Source organism: Mus pahari, chromosome 19 (genome assembly GCF_900095145.1).
Source record: "Mus pahari chromosome 19, PAHARI_EIJ_v1.1, whole genome shotgun sequence".
NCBI lineage: Eukaryota > Metazoa > Chordata > Mammalia > Rodentia > Muridae > Mus > Mus pahari.
In genome coordinates this window covers 32,297,135-32,312,685 of record NC_034608.1, presented here as the reverse complement: position 1 = coordinate 32,312,685, position 15,551 = coordinate 32,297,135, and the positions used below count along the sequence as shown (strand labels likewise).

General features: G+C 44.8%; 1 protein-coding gene across 3 annotated transcripts in view; it reads right to left on the bottom strand.

Annotated features, from left to right (window-relative positions):
* Positions 1-12,511, bottom strand: part of Fbxo25 (F-box protein 25) — a 31,770-nt gene extending 19,259 nt beyond the window's left edge. For all 3 annotated transcript variants that reach the window (XM_021219205.2, XM_021219204.2, XM_021219206.2), the window contains exons 1-4: positions 12,387-12,511; positions 4,921-5,061; positions 1,915-2,015; positions 1,092-1,141 (exon numbers count right to left, since the gene is read on the bottom strand). In XM_021219205.2, the coding sequence (XP_021074864.1) occupies positions 1,092-1,141; positions 1,915-2,015; positions 4,921-5,054 (285 nt within the window). In that variant the 5' untranslated portion in view covers positions 5,055-5,061; positions 12,387-12,511. The remainder of the gene's footprint in view (positions 1-1,091; positions 1,142-1,914; positions 2,016-4,920; positions 5,062-12,386) is intronic.
* Positions 12,512-15,551: the final 3,040 nt, after the last annotated feature.

Here is a 15,551-nt window from a genome sequence, read left to right as displayed (position 1 = left end):
GGACACCCTGGCAGTTTCCAAACAACCTCCCCTTGCCCTTGTTGCTTTTCCCAGATGGAATCCACATGACTCACAAAGTAGGGGAGATATTTAATTGAGCTTGGCTTTGTACAATTAGGTTAGCTCTGACTGTCTTTCAATGGTATGTATGTCAAGGACTGGACTCATGCTACAACCACTTAAGGACATTAGCCATCACCAAGTAAGCTTTCTTTCCCACAATACAGTATCTTCTAGGAAGCTGAGATAGTTTAAAGACATCATTGGGAAGATGCCTGCCACCAAGTCTAACAACTGGAGTTCAAGTCCCAGGACCTACAATAGAAGGAGAATGCTGACGCCTACAAGTAGACCTTCCCATCCCTACCATTACAGGTAAGCGCGCACACACACACACACACACACACACTGAATAAATAAATGTGATAAATTTCAAAAAAGATATTAACATTTCTGGAACATTTAACTAACCCTAACCTCATCACTGTGTGATGTAAAACTGCACCCGTAGAGTGACTCAGTTTAGCAATCACATACAGACAAAAGTCCACAGCGTTCTGCAGAGCCAGTCTCGATGTAGCTCCCCATGAGCCACTCTGCATTGCAGAAGGAGGGGCTCATGGCACTTGTGGTGACCTCGTGTTGCTAATGAATATAATTATGAATTATAACATGACCAATCCCTGTGGCATACTCAACAGAAACAATACATTTAACACTCCTCTAATGCACTTACTTCCTTACATTGCACTCCTCTAATGCACACCTACTTATATTGCACACTCCTCTAATGCACACTTATGTACATTGCACACTCCTCTAATGCACACTTCCTTCCTTACATTGCACACTCCTCTAATGCACTTACTTCCTTACATTGCACACTCCTCTAATGCACACTTCCTTCCTTCCTGACATTGCACACTCCTCTAATGCACACTTCCTTTCTTCCTGACATTGTACACTCCTCTAATGCACACTTCCTTCCTTCCTTACATTGCACATTCTAATGCACACTTACTTCCTTACATTGCACACTCCTCTAATGCACTTATTTCCTTATATTGCACACTCCTCTAATGCACACTTACTTCCTTTGTGCTTTCCTTATGTACGTAGATCCATTTTTCACGATAAAAACCTAGAACAAAGATGAAATGTCTTTAAAACCTGGCAAACCATCCCGACCTCACATTTAGGGACACTCTGATGGCAGGACACGCTAACATTAACTCCCCGTTCCAGCTAAGAGATGCCTCTGCTTGGATAAGTGTGAAACGCAATTTATTCCCTAATATCATGGAAGTGCTTAGACTCCTGTACATGAAAAGTTATTAATTTTGATACTACCATACTTTATTACATTAGAAGAAAATTGATATTTTTATACCAAAGTATAAATGCTTAAGACATACTACATTACCTCTATATCATTGTATACCTACTAGAAGGTCCTAGTCTTTTCCTGCCTAGTCCAGCCATACATGGTATGGTATATACCATATGAGTAAGGTCATGAAGCTTCCTCACAAGGTTCTGCCATCTTCTCACCTTAATAGGGATTCGTGGCACGTGCCAAGGTGGGCAGAGCTGTGACAGAACTTCCTCAAGCCCGTCTACCTGTCCACCACTGCCCTCTGTCCGAGCTCTGCCCACGGCTGGCTCCTGTGCTTGCTCTCCATGGCCACTCAGAAGCAGACATGAGCCTCAGGCTTGACATGTTTGCATGTATAAACCTTACCAAGCACACAGCTGAGTTGCCAGCAGTTTGCCCCAGACAGATGGGCAGCACTGAGCAGTGTTTGTGAGCACACCTCCACCCCTGTACCTCACAGAGCACTGTCGTGCAATTCATTGTGGTAGCATATACATTAAATACGTAAAAGACTAGACTTATCATGAAAACACTCTTACTGTGAGCAGCTGTGTCATTTCCAAAATGTTCCTTCTTCCTCTTTTTGGCTGCATATTCACACTCATTGTTGAATATTTCTTCTTCGCCACTATTTAAGATACTGAAATAAAGATGCTTCATTAATTAAGTTTTTCATGGAGAAATTCATTTACCACGCCTTTGCTAAGGGAGTGTCTGATTGGTAATTTGGGGGAATCAAAATAAAGTCCCTACTAAATGCTGACAAGCACTAGCTAAATTACAAGGAAGTCGAGAGTTGGAAACTCAAGGGGGATTTCCTATGTTAATTTTTTTCATTTGGTAGGAACTAAGATTTATTCTTATTTCTTTTAAAAACATTACTCCAGAAAAGGAGACAGGCTTTAGAATCTCTCAAACATCATAAGACTGCAAGACCTGAGCATTTATAAACAACAATAAAAGCCATGAAAAGAATCCTAGTAGAAATATGACTATGACCCCAATGGAAGCTGAGTAAACATTCTGTTCTTGTTTATCATCTACATTTTTCAAATACTGGGCTGATTTTAACTACTGATGCACTGACCCTGACTGTTGTTGTGCTGTGCATTTTCTTTTTTCTTTTGGTTTTCCGAGACAGGGTTTCTCTGTAAAGCCCTGGCTGTCCTGGAACTCACTTTGTAGACCAGGCTGGTCTCGAACTCAGAAATCCTCCTGCCTCTGCCTCCCGAGTGCTGGGATTAAAGGCGTGCGCCACCACGCCCGGTGTGCTGTGCATTTTCTTAATAAGCTTCTATCAAATATTTCAAAGTACTTAATAGAACCAGACAGATCAAAGGTACCTTTAATGATATTTAAATACATTTCAAATATTTTAGCATTTTCCTTTTTTATGAAACAGGGAATTCAAGTCAATCTATGACAATGCAAATATCTTTTCTTTAAAATAAAGTTTTCTCCTTTGTAAAACTACACCAGCCCAGTCTACAGAATGAGTTGCATGACAGCCAGTCCTACACAACGAAACCCCGCCTCAAACAAACAAACAAACAAACAAAGAAAAGGTGTAACAGCAACCCACACCATAAAAAACTAAAATCCCACTTTTTCTGACCCGCTGCAGATCATTTGTGGTCTCAGCGGGAAGCCAGTGCTGTGGATCCAGGCTGGCTGGGGAGCCTGTGAGAATGGCATTCGAATCGCTGGTCTAACAGCGCTCGCTCATTTCCCTGTCACCGCTATGGATGAGAGGACTGTGTGAAAGCCACTCTTCACCCACCGCAGTGTGCACTTTTAATCAAAGAGCTGAGTATGTCACATTAAGTTTGTCCATCCCTGTCTATAATGAAACAGCAGACAATGGCGGCAAATCCCCCAGGCAGCCAGAGAGCACCTCAAACACACAACTACATCCTGTCACAGCCGAGTCATGACACCGACTGCAGAGAACACACAGGGCCCTCAATCTGATGACCTTACACTTACTCTCGTGCTGGTCTATTCTCGCCGATTCAAACACTAGATCGTTTTTTGAATCTGAAAAAGCTTTCTAAGTAAAGTCACAAACTTATCAAAGGAAAAATGATCTGCTATTGCTCCTGAAGCAGTGTCACAGAAATGGGAGGCCACAGAAGAGGACGTCCAGCCAGCCTCCTAGGCTGCAGCTCCATGTGCAGGAGCTGTGGATTATTTAACATGCCCCCTTCAGGTGCAGGAAGCACTCATTTCCACTGAGTCACGCACGGGCTGTGGCAGTCCCACACCTGGCTGCGGCAGCCCCCACACCTGGCTGCGGCAGCCCCCACACCTGGCTGCGGCAGCCCCACACCTGGCTGCGGCAGCCCCCACACCTGGCTGCGGCAGCCCCCACACCTGGCTGCGGCAGTCATCACACCTGGCTGCGGCAGCCCCCACACCTGGCTGTGGCAGCCCCCACACCTGGATGTGGCAGCCTCACACCTGGCTGCGGCAGCCCCCCACACCTGGCTGCAGTCCTCATACCTGGCTGTGGCAGCCCCACACCTGGCTGTGGCAGCCCCCACACCACTGACTTTGCTGGCACAATGGCCCCTGCTGAGTGCTTCTGCAGCTGCCCAGGGTTGGATGAGAATCAGAGGAGTTGGGAATGGAGCCATGGGAGACCCAGAGGTCAGAATAAAGAACAATGCCTACGCTGAGGAAATTATTAACCAGCTGCTATTTTTATAATGCATTTTGAGGTAGGAAGGTCACACTTTTTGGTGATGGTTTTTTACTGCCAGGTTTATGAAAATCTAAAAGTGAAAAAAATGCTTCCAGGATTAAAATTTAATGTGTTTAAATGTTAATAAAATTATTATATTATACAAACCTTTCCTATTTTTTTTTAAAGATTTATTTATTATATGTAAGTACACTGTAGCTGTCTTCAGACACTCCAGAAGAGGGCGTCAGATCTTGTTACAGATGGTTATGAGCCACCATGTGGTTGCTGGGATTTGAACTCCGGACCTTTGGAAGAGGACAGGTGCTCTTACCCACTGAGCCATCTCACCAGCCCAGTCTTTTTTTTTTTTTTTTTTTTTGGTTTTTCGAGACAGGGTTTCTCTGTATAGCCCTGGAACTCACTTTGTAGACCAGGCTGGCCTCGAACTCAGAAATCCACCTGTCTCTGCCTCCCGAGTGCCGGGATTAAAGGCATGCACCACAACGCCCAGCTCCACTCCTGCACTCTTAACAGCTCTAGTGACAACTGTGACATGTCCGGGCATTCCCCACAGCTACCAAAACAGCACGCATGAGCAAACGTGACTGATCCACACAAGGAAACAGCCTTAAGCAGCAAAGGAGCATCACCAGTCCACACGAAGCACATGTACAAGACTGAGGTCAAAGCCTCAGCAGCCACGTGCAAGCCGGGTATGGCTGACACTCCTTAACCGATGACTGTCGTGGGCTAGACACGCCTAGACAGAATGGTGGGCAAATCGGTAAGTGACTGCGCTCTGCAGTGAGCCGACAAGTGCCGAGGCTGACAGCAGTGACCGGGCCTCGCTGGGACTCACATGCTGTGGTTGATGGTGTACTGGCTATCCTCGCTCCTGAGCTCATGGCTACAGGGGTCACACCTTTTCCACCCATCCTCGGTTTTAATCCAGCTCCATCCAGGCGATCTCCAGTCCTGACCCAGAAACGGCATAGTTCTCCTGTAAGATAGAAAATAAAAAAAAAAAAAATCAGTTTTCATTAAAAGTTATACAGGGACTGGAGAGATGGCTCAGCGGTTAAGAGCACTGACTGTTCTTCCAGAGGTCCTGAGTTCTATTCCCAGCAACCACATGGTGGCTCACAACCATCTGTAATGGGATCCAGTGCCCTCTTCTGGTGTGTCTGAAGACAGCGACAGTGTACTCACATACATAAATCTTTTTTTGTTTGTTTTAAAGTTACACACACATAAAAAACACAAATTTTTTTCTCATTTGGAACTTTTTACATGTGAATGCATATGACTCAGCACTGGCTAGCCGAGGTGAGCAAGCAGTGAGGGTTATACAGTACTCTGTACTGAAGGGTAACTGGGTTAAGCTCAGGGGGGTCGTACTGCTCAATAGATAATGTGTCCTGAGCCAGCTGAGGAATTCCATTCTAAACAGCGGTTGGTCCCCACCCCTTCCACCCCTGTTTGGTGGTATGTGGCAACCAACTGAATCAATCCCCCTTACTCCAGGGGTCGGAGACAGAAGGCTGGAGCGGAATATGGTCAGGAAGTCAGGGAAGGTATAAGGCCAGAAGACGGAAGGAACCTGGCTTCATTCTAAGAAAACCAGAGCCAGGCAGTCGGAAGGCAGATGATCTATCAGACCTTTATACTAAAAGAAAGGCGGCGGACTCCGGGTGCAACCAGAGCCACACCGAAGCAGAAGGCACAATGCTGCCAAGCAGGAGCTGGTCATCAGCAAGAGCAGCACGTGCTCCTGACCACTGAGCTCTAGGGCAGCACACAGCAGAGCAGCGGGCTTGGGCGTGGCAGGGGAAGGGATGCCCGCTGAGTGTTAAGGTTCAAAGGTGACTCGCACACATAACTGAATGTAAAGAACAGCCCCAGCTAGTCACGTTTACACGTTCAAGATGCCCGCTCCTTAGAGGAACAAGTCCCTTCCCACATCTCCACCCGCTTCATCCATCTCTGCCACTGTCACCTGAAATCATTTATGTTCTCCTCCAAGAGAATGCAATGTCTTGCTTAGTGTTCTACCCAATTACCAAAGCAATGACAGACACAGCCAGAGTGCAGTAAACATTTGTTTATTGAATGGATGACTGTACAGACCCCTATCTCAGAAGCAACGATATGGGCATGGCACCCTACGACTCAGCTGCATGGGGAAACGAAGGTGGCAGGGGAAGGGGTTCTAAAGAACACAGGCAGGGGCTGGAGAGATGGCTGAGTGGGTAAGAGCACTGGCTGTTCTTCCAGAGGTCCTGAGTTCAATTCCTAGCAACCACATGGTNGCTCACAACCATCTGTAATGGGATCTGATGTCCTCTTCTGGTGTGTCTGAAGACAGCTACAGTGTACTTACATAAATAAAATAAATCTTTAGAAAAAAAGAAAGAACACACACGGGTGACAGGAAATGGATGGAGACAAGCCAGGGAGAGGACCTGGGAAGAAGACGGAGGGTGCGGAGAGAAGGGCGGGAGCCAACAAGGGAGCACATTTAGAGGAAGGGATGACAAGAGGAATGCTATTAAGAAGCCACACAACGCCAGAGCTCACGGGTGCACAGTTTTTAGGTTGGTTATAGAGAGGACGCTTAGATTTGCACAGAACTTCAGCAGAGCAGCCTGGATGCTCAGACACACAGTATTTACATCAGAATGGAACTCCCTTTCCCGTTCGCAGGGTGCAGTAAGTGGCAGGGCATCTGCCTAACATGGATGAGGTTCTCAGTTTAATATCCTCAGCACTGAAAAGACAAGCCAATCAAAGCAGATATTTCATTGCTTTGAGTACTTGGGAGGTCTCAAACTCTTTACATTAACCAGCAAAGGCCAGGTTACCAACAGGCATTTATACTACATTATAAGAAACAAACAGAAAGTTAACTACACAGATTTCAACACTACCCATGAATTATCTTCAAGAGGTCCTGGCCTAGTATGAGAAATGTGCGCTAAACTCATTTTGTTTTTGTTTTTTATACCAAAAGGAGTGCAAACCCTTCTAACCTGCTTGACACTCAGGACACATCTTTCTCTCTTGTGTATCGATTAAAATCCTGCATCCGGAGGTGCTTAGCAAAAATGTTCTTTAGATTTTAAACCTGTCATATTACAAACCTATTTCATAGCTACCACTAATCTCAAAATGCAAAGTTCACCACCACATCTCGTCAATCCAGACTTATCGGATTGTCAACAACCTTCAGGATTGGGGCAGAGAACACACTAGACGTGAGGGAAACTTTACACGGAAACTGCAGCCTAAGCACACCCTACAGAAACATGGCTGTCGCAAGCAACTCTCATAACTGCCCGCGGATCTCTCAATAGCACAGAGAGATGGTCCAGCGCAAAATAAATCAACCCTGGAAATCCTTAAAGTTCCTAATGACTAGATGAAGGACTGTCTCGACGATAACCCTGGACATAGACTAAGTAATGAGATGTTGCACCTGCCTGTGGGAGCAGCCCAGCCCAGCCCAGGAACTAAAAAGAACATTCAAAGACAATTCACATATGTGAGTTATGAAGTACGTGGACACACACAGGCTTAGAGTATGAATACCATACATGATGAGGAGAGGAACTAGAGAGAAAGGCAGCATAACTAGGAAGGCCCTGACAACAGAACATGGCTATACATGTATGTATGTATGTATGTATGTATGCATGCATGTATGCATGTGAGAATAAATGGAGAACTGAGCACGAGCAACAGCAGCGACAGGCACCTGGGAGGGAAGATGAAGGCTGGGAGGTATGTGCCAGCTTTGGAACACTGAGCAGAAGGTTGGTTGCGCTGACATCCTGGAACTGTGACTAGGACCTGACAGACTCCAACCTCTGAGACTTCATTTTTGAGCAGTGTGCTAATGTGACGAGTATGCTTAGAAAGATACTGTTCTGCAGCACAAAATGAAAAGGAAGAAAAAAAAAAACAGGAAACAAAACAAAAGAAAAAACCTCCTGAACCAACAGCTCATCTTTGCCTTAGGTAAACCTGTGTTCACAGCTAACCAATTACCTTAAGCTTCATAACATGCAAACATTGCACTAATCTAGGCAGCCACTCCCTCTTAGGTATACCTACCTCTCAGCTTCGAAAAAATTAAATTAACTGTATTTATAAAAATGTGGCATTTCCAACTATATTTTGATTACTGTCAACTCTATGCGACTGTAATTCACTAAACAACTTAGTGAGAAAATAGTTTGGTATAACCATTTCATCAGCTAAGTGTTTCGATTTTTAAAGGACTGGCACAGCAGCAGTAAACTGTAGGAATAAAACCCTTATGTCGCTGACTTTCCAACCTAGAGGAAAATATTTGTTAACAATTTACTTCACAGACTTGTCATGACACGGTCTTGTGACTGCAGTATCAGTCCATGAGCTTAAATTTCAATCTCTATAGTTCATAAACAAAGGCAAATTCTGGGAGCAAATGTATTAATAAACAATAACAAAAGGCCACACGGATCCGGGCTATAGACCAGTAGCACGGAGCTTGCCTAGTTGCTCAAAAGGCCCTGCGTTCAAGCCCAAGCGCCACTAAAAACAAACAAAAATCCCACTGGGGCTAAGTATGGGCGACATACCCATGTACACCTGTAATCCTAGCACTCAAGTACCCGAGGCAGGAATTCAAGGCCAACCTGGGCTCTGGACCAAGACCCTTTGTCACAAAAGACAGGTTGTAACCTGTTATTATTATTTTTTTAATGGAACCTGGAGTGTCTGATCAGGAAATAACGTTACTAAAAGACTTTAAATGATGACAACCCACATTTTATGGAAATCTATCTACTTGGTTAAAAGACATGAACTGCCAGAATTCTCACTAATGTATTTAAATTAAAACCACCTTTGTTTTAAGAAATTGCAAAGGCTCAGTCTAGTTTCTTTTCTGTTGCAGTGATAAAACATTCTGACTAAAACCTTTGTTGGGGTGAGGGGGTGGCCTGGGGAGATGGCTCAGCGGGTAAGAGCACTGACTGCTCTTCTGAAGGTCCTGAATTCAAATCCCAGCAACCACATGATGGCTCACAATCACCCATAATGAGATCTGATGCCCTCTTCTGGTGTGTTTGAAGGCAGCCACAGCGTACTGATGTATAATAATAAAGCTTTGGGCTGGAGCAAGCAGGGCCGACAGGGTTGACCTCAGAGAGCAGAGGTCCTAAAATTCAATTCCTAACAACCACATGAAGGCTCACGATCATCTGTACAGCTATAGTGTACTCACATACATTAAATAAATCTTTAAAAAAAAAAAAAAAGAAATGGAAATGGTTTAAGGTTAATGGTTTAATGGTTAAGAAAATGGTTTATTTCATTTCAAAGGTTATGGTCCACACCCTCTGTGCAAGTCAGGTAGAAACGCAAGCAGAAACCATAGAATACTTCTAACTGGCTCATGACTGTGGCCTGCCACAGTACTTTCTTCATATAGCTCAGACCCTCCTGCACAGGGCTGTATAAGCCAAAGTACACTGGGCTACCATCCAACACTTACCAATCAAGAGAACAGCCAATAAATAGGCCACAGGTCAGTGGTTCTCAACCTGTGGGTCTCGACCCCTTTGGGGTGGGGGACACATATCAGATATCCTGCATATCAGATATTTATATCACGATTCACAACAGCAGCAAAATTACAGTTATGAACTAGCAACAAAAATAATTTTATGGTTGGAGGTTCACTACAGCATGAGGGACTGTCTTAAAGGGTCACAGTATTAGGAAGGCTGAGAGCCACTGCCAGAGGCCAACGTCACGGAGTTAACTGAGGTTCCCAATCCCCAGGTGTGTCAAGTTGGCAACCAAGTCTAGCCATCATGGGCTGGTGAGATGGCTCAGTGGGTAAGAGCACCCGACTGCTCTTTCAAAGGTCCAGAGTTCAAATCCCAGCAACCACATGGTGGCTCATAACCATCCATAACAAGATCTGACTCCCTCTTCTGGAGTGTCTGAAGACAGCTACAGTGTACTGACATAAAAAAAAAAAAAAAAAAAAAAAAAAAAAAAAAAAAAAAAAAAAAAAAAGACTAGCCATCATATAAAGTAAAAATCCAGAAATCATTTCTGAAAATTTATATGTATGAGTAATGTCTGAGTCTACTTAGCTGTGACACAGCTTGTACAATCCGTCCTTTTTAAATATATACATATTTATTTTTATTGTATGTGTGTGAGTGCTTTGCTTGCATGCATGTGAGTGTAGTACTGCATCCGTGCAATGCCCAGTAGATCGGACAAAGGCATCATATCCTCCTGGAACTGCAGTTACATCCCGCTGGAAGCCACCACGTGGGTGCTGGGAGCTTAACCTAGTCCCCCTGCAAGAGCAACAATCACTCTTAGCCACTGAGCCATCTCTCCAGCCCTTATCTGCACTAGAATTTAAGCACAAGAATGGCAAGCTGATGCCAAAAGTCACTTGGGGCCCAAGACCTTGAGGTCTTTTCTGGGTTTCTATTTCCCATGGCAGGACACGAATGTGGGGTACTTCAGAACAGGACGATTTCTTCAAATTCACGTCCTAGGAGAAACTAACACTAATGATCTTGAACTAAGCAAAATATACTTTCTTCTTTCTTCTTCTTCTTCTTCTTCTTCTTCTTCTTCTTCTTCTTCTTCTTCTTCTTCTTCATCATCATCTTCCTCCTCCTCCTCCTCCTCATCTTCCCTCTTCTTCAACAAGCACCATGCTCTCCTAATGAAAACAGTTACAGCAAACACTAGAACTCAAAATGGGCCAGGCATTAACGCTGAGAAATTCACTGAGTTACACTGAGTTTAGTCCTCACACTAACCTGTAAGGTAGAAAACAGCCACACTTTACAAATTTAATTCTCTATTTGAAGGCTCGTCTCGAGCTTAGCATATCCAAGGAGTTATGTTTGTTCAATCACCAGCATCATAACAAAACACTCTCTATTTATCCATGAGAGTACAGAGGCAAAGAATCCCATAGGACGGGATTCAAAATTACGGACTCTCACTCCACAAGCCATGTTCTTAGGCACTATGTTTATAGTAATCATAACAGCCTATTAAAATAGGTTCCAGGAAATTACAGGTTTCGGTGGTTTGCATTTTTCTGTCTTCTTTTTTTGGCTTTATATGTGTGTTGCTCTATTTGTAAATTACATGAAAAAAACAATCGGATTGTATATCGGTTTCCTTAATCTTCAAAACAAACACTTTGAGTGTATAGCAGGAGCATTATAATAAAACAAATTATAACAAAAATAGCAAGGCAGGTTCACTTTTGGAGAAGAAAGCTTCACTCTTATTTTTTCATTTAAAGTTTTAAGAACGATAATCTCCATTGTTCTAGAGTAAGAAAGAATGTATGGCCTGGGCTGGAGAGATGGGTCAGGCGGGTTAAGAGCTCACTGTAACTGCTCCTGCAGAAGACCCCGCCCTTGGTACCCAGCAGCCAAATCAGGCAGCTCACATTGTAACACCAGTCCATCAGGATCGAAGCCTCTGGTCTCCCTGGGCACTCGTGCATGTGCCCACACACGGGCTCACACATAATTAACAATCACAAATCCCTTTTAAAAATGAAGCCCGGCTTCAACCTAGTAAGCATTTGATTTTGCCGCTGCTCTAGTTTTCTTCTAAGATTTTCAAGTAAATTAAATTCAAACAACTTGGATCAAATGTGACGAGTTTGTATAGGTAGATAAATTTGATTGTGAAAGATCATGTAGAAGACAAACGACAAACAAACAAAACCACTGCATATTTCAGGCTGAATGTCAGAAATGGGGTTTACACCAAGGAGTCCAGAGAGATCATAACAGATGCTTCGTGGTAAGACAACATGCCCAGGAGCGAAGGAAAACAGAATGTGAAGGAAATGGGGGACCTTTTCTGATAATGGTGGGAAATCAAGCCTTGGCGCTGCAGGTAAGGGGGGGGGGAGGCCCTTCACAGGGACAGTTCTCCAGACGCCTGAGTTCTGGGGAGTTTGAATAGGCCCAGGGATGGAGATGGAACTGCACTGGAACAGAGGCAGGAAGGAGCTGTGAGGACAAAGATGCAAATTTCGCGTGTCTCGCGGCGAGCGCACACGCAGGCCTGAAGGATGGTGCACACACAGGTGTGCACCGGAGGCCACACGGACCCGCAGGGGACAGGCCGGCGGCGGTGGGGGGCGGACGCCTGCATCCTCGGAGATGGACGAGCCCACAGCCCGATCGGGGCCCCCGGGGCAGCACGGCGGTCATCGGAGGGCGAGCCGGGGACGCCCTGCCCGACTACCCCTCCCCGTCCCGAGGCTCTTCTCACCTGCGAGTCCCTTCCAGTCGAGACAGCCACCAACCGCACCGAGCCGCAGCGTCCAATTATTGCCGGAAGCCGTCCGCCTCCCGCCGAGGGGCACCGCTGGACGCCCCGCCTCGGCGTCCCGCTGATTGGCCGGCGCGGAGCCACGTGATTCGTGTTGCTACCCGAACTCGGAGGCCTCGGGGCGCGCGTGCTCAGTGAGCACAAGCCCCACCCACCCATCCTAGGCGCCCCGGGGCTGGTTGCGGTGCTTTTTTTTTTTTTTTTTTTTGACCCGCCTTGTTGGCATTGCCCAGGTCGTCTGGCGGAACCCGGGTGCTTAGCCTCAGTCTCCAGACGTCCTCTCCGGACCTACAGACCGCCCTGGCGCCGAGCTGGGGCTAGCAAGGACACCTCTGGTCTACACTAGCGTCCCTCACCTTACTGTCCCATTTGCCTGCCTACCTAGCTAGGCAACTGTGAATGTAAGGGTCTGGTTTGGACTGCCCCGATCTCCTACACGCCAGTGTCTTCTTGCACGTAGTCTTGGGGCTCAAAGACAGTCTCGCTGACCCGCAGCCTAGAAGGGCTTTCAGTTCCTAGAAAGCTGGAAAAGCAGTGTCAACAGGTGGAATGTTTGCCAAATAGGTAGTATGGGGTCTGTGGAAAGGAGAGGGAAACGGCCATCGCAGGATGTGGAGCTCTTCTGCCTTGATAGCAAAACGGAACTAGGAATGGTTCTTACCCGAGTAAACAAAAATATTTTAAAGTGCCTAGTGTGTAGTGAGCAAAAACATACATATTCAGTTTAGTCTTTTACATTTTTAAATAGCAGGTATTCACATTTGGAATGTATTATGTAAATAATTTCTGACGTGCTTTTATTCTAATAGTGTTTTACGCTGTACACTTTAAAAATACTAGACCAATTATGGGTGGAAGTCAGCATTATCCCGTCCACACACCTAATCTAGGCGTGTGACTCTCCATTCTAAACCATGCCCAGTGGCTCTGTGCTTTTGTTTATTGAACTTGTAGAGGCATATTTGCAAGCAAAGGAGAACCCTAATTCAGACTGTATGAAGTTTTTGTCGCTGTTACCAAGCCAAGATAATAAGAGAACAGAGACAATACGATAGAGCTGTTCAGCTTCCAGTGGGGTTTGTCCTGATAAACCCATGCAAGATGAAAACACTAAGTCCAAAGTGCACCTAATACACCCAGCATAGGTTATACCCAGCCTGCCACAAACACTCAGAACATAGATAAACCTATGATCAGGCAAAAGGATCTAACAAGGTCTATTTAAAACCGAGTTTAGAGCCAGTGAGATGTCTCAGCTGGTAACAGTGCTTCCTGTGGAGTCCTGGTGACCTGAGTTTAATCCTGGGATCCCATTTGGTGGAAGGAAAGCACTGGCTCCCATAGTTGTCCTTTATGCACCTTGCCTGATAAAAAGGAAATTTAAAAGCTATTTTTAAGTATGTTATATATGTTGTGTGACGAGGTATTTCCTCTGAATTGAAATCTTCTCTCCTGGAGACAGGAATAGGGCACCCAACACTCAGAGGCAAAGGAAACATAAAGAGATGGGGAAGCTCCTGGAAGAAGATTCACAAAATCCCCACCCAAGATTAAATAAACAGTAGCAATCTGCAGGGAGTTCGAGAGGCAAATCGTCAGTCATGCTGGAGAGCTTATCTGTGATGTAGTCTTTGAGTCCACCCATGCTCCTGTGAGTCACCCAAGTAAATAAACCCATTGGTTCACTAAGCCAAATATGGGTGAAATTATTTCTTTGGTCTGATGTTGCTGTTATAACTAGGGTGAATAAGTATTTGGTTACATATCTCCAGGGAAAATCATGCATCAAATGATTTATTAAATAATGTGCTGCAGCCGGGCATGGTGGCACACACCTTTAATCCCAGCACTCAGGAGGCAGAGACGGGCAGATTTCTGAGTTGAGGCCAGCCTGATCTACAAAGTGAGTTCCAGGACAGCCAGGGCTATAGAGAGAAACCATGTCTTGGAAAAAAAAAATGTGCTAAAAGTGAAGTACATTTGGAAGTAAGAAAATGCTATTACACTATAGAAGAGTTAAAACATCTTAAGCTGATTCCTTGTAGAGAACATCTGTATTAATTTAACCTAATTTAGTAGCATCCACATAGTTCCCTTAAAAAGAGTTTCACCAATTATATTAAGAAGAGTCAAGTGATTGCAGACACTAGTAAAGAGGAGTCCATGACGTAACACTAGAAACTCACAGGTTAATATGAGAAACCACAAAACAGCAGTAGCCCACAGTACCACAGAGGAGCAATAGGAAGAACAACAGATATTCGTACTAGCAGGGACGGCAACATGATCATTAGAGTCCAGAGAATCATGTACAATGGCAATGCTTTGGTTTCAAATAAGTGACTTTATTAAGTATGCAGAAAACCAAAACAAGTAGAAGGTAGCTGGCAGGGACAACAGATATATAACAAAGTATCATCACATCTGGTGCCCCAGCAATGACTGGAATAGTATAATTCAGAGACAAGCAAAAGTATCAAGTCCTTGCAACATCCTGCAGAAATGGATTAAGGAAACAAACAGTCATGCTAGAGTTCCAAGTTGAAAACCTCCCCATGGAACTGCTTTCTACTTCCTGTTCCCACTGCAGGCATCATTAGAGCACTGGAACAAATGATCATAACCTCGGTTGGAAATGGTTTACTGTTTAACTGTTCCCAAGGATGCAATGTTTTAATACCCTGAGTGGCTTCTGTGTTTCCCTCTTACTACAGAGTCAGGGGGCTGTTTTTCCTCTCCTCCCCTGAACCAGGTTGGGGTTTTGAAGAACATTGGCATAGACCTGCTTGAGACTAAGACGTGGCTCCCAGATTCAGCTTTCAACAAGTTTAAAAAGCACATGGGTATTCATATTGTATATTACACTTGCCTGTGCTTCACTATTATACAGCAGTAAAATAGAGTAACAACAGATAGCCACAACGTAACAGGAGTCTACAGCAGGACAAGGATTCCACAAAGTAACAACAGAAGTCCAAAAGAGTAACAGCTAGCTGGTAGAGTGTCAGCTTGGGACCTGGAAGCAATCTCAGAATACAGGAGCAACAGCAGAAGCCTAATGACAGTTCTGCAAAATCACCAAACACTGGGTAAGTATTGCTATAT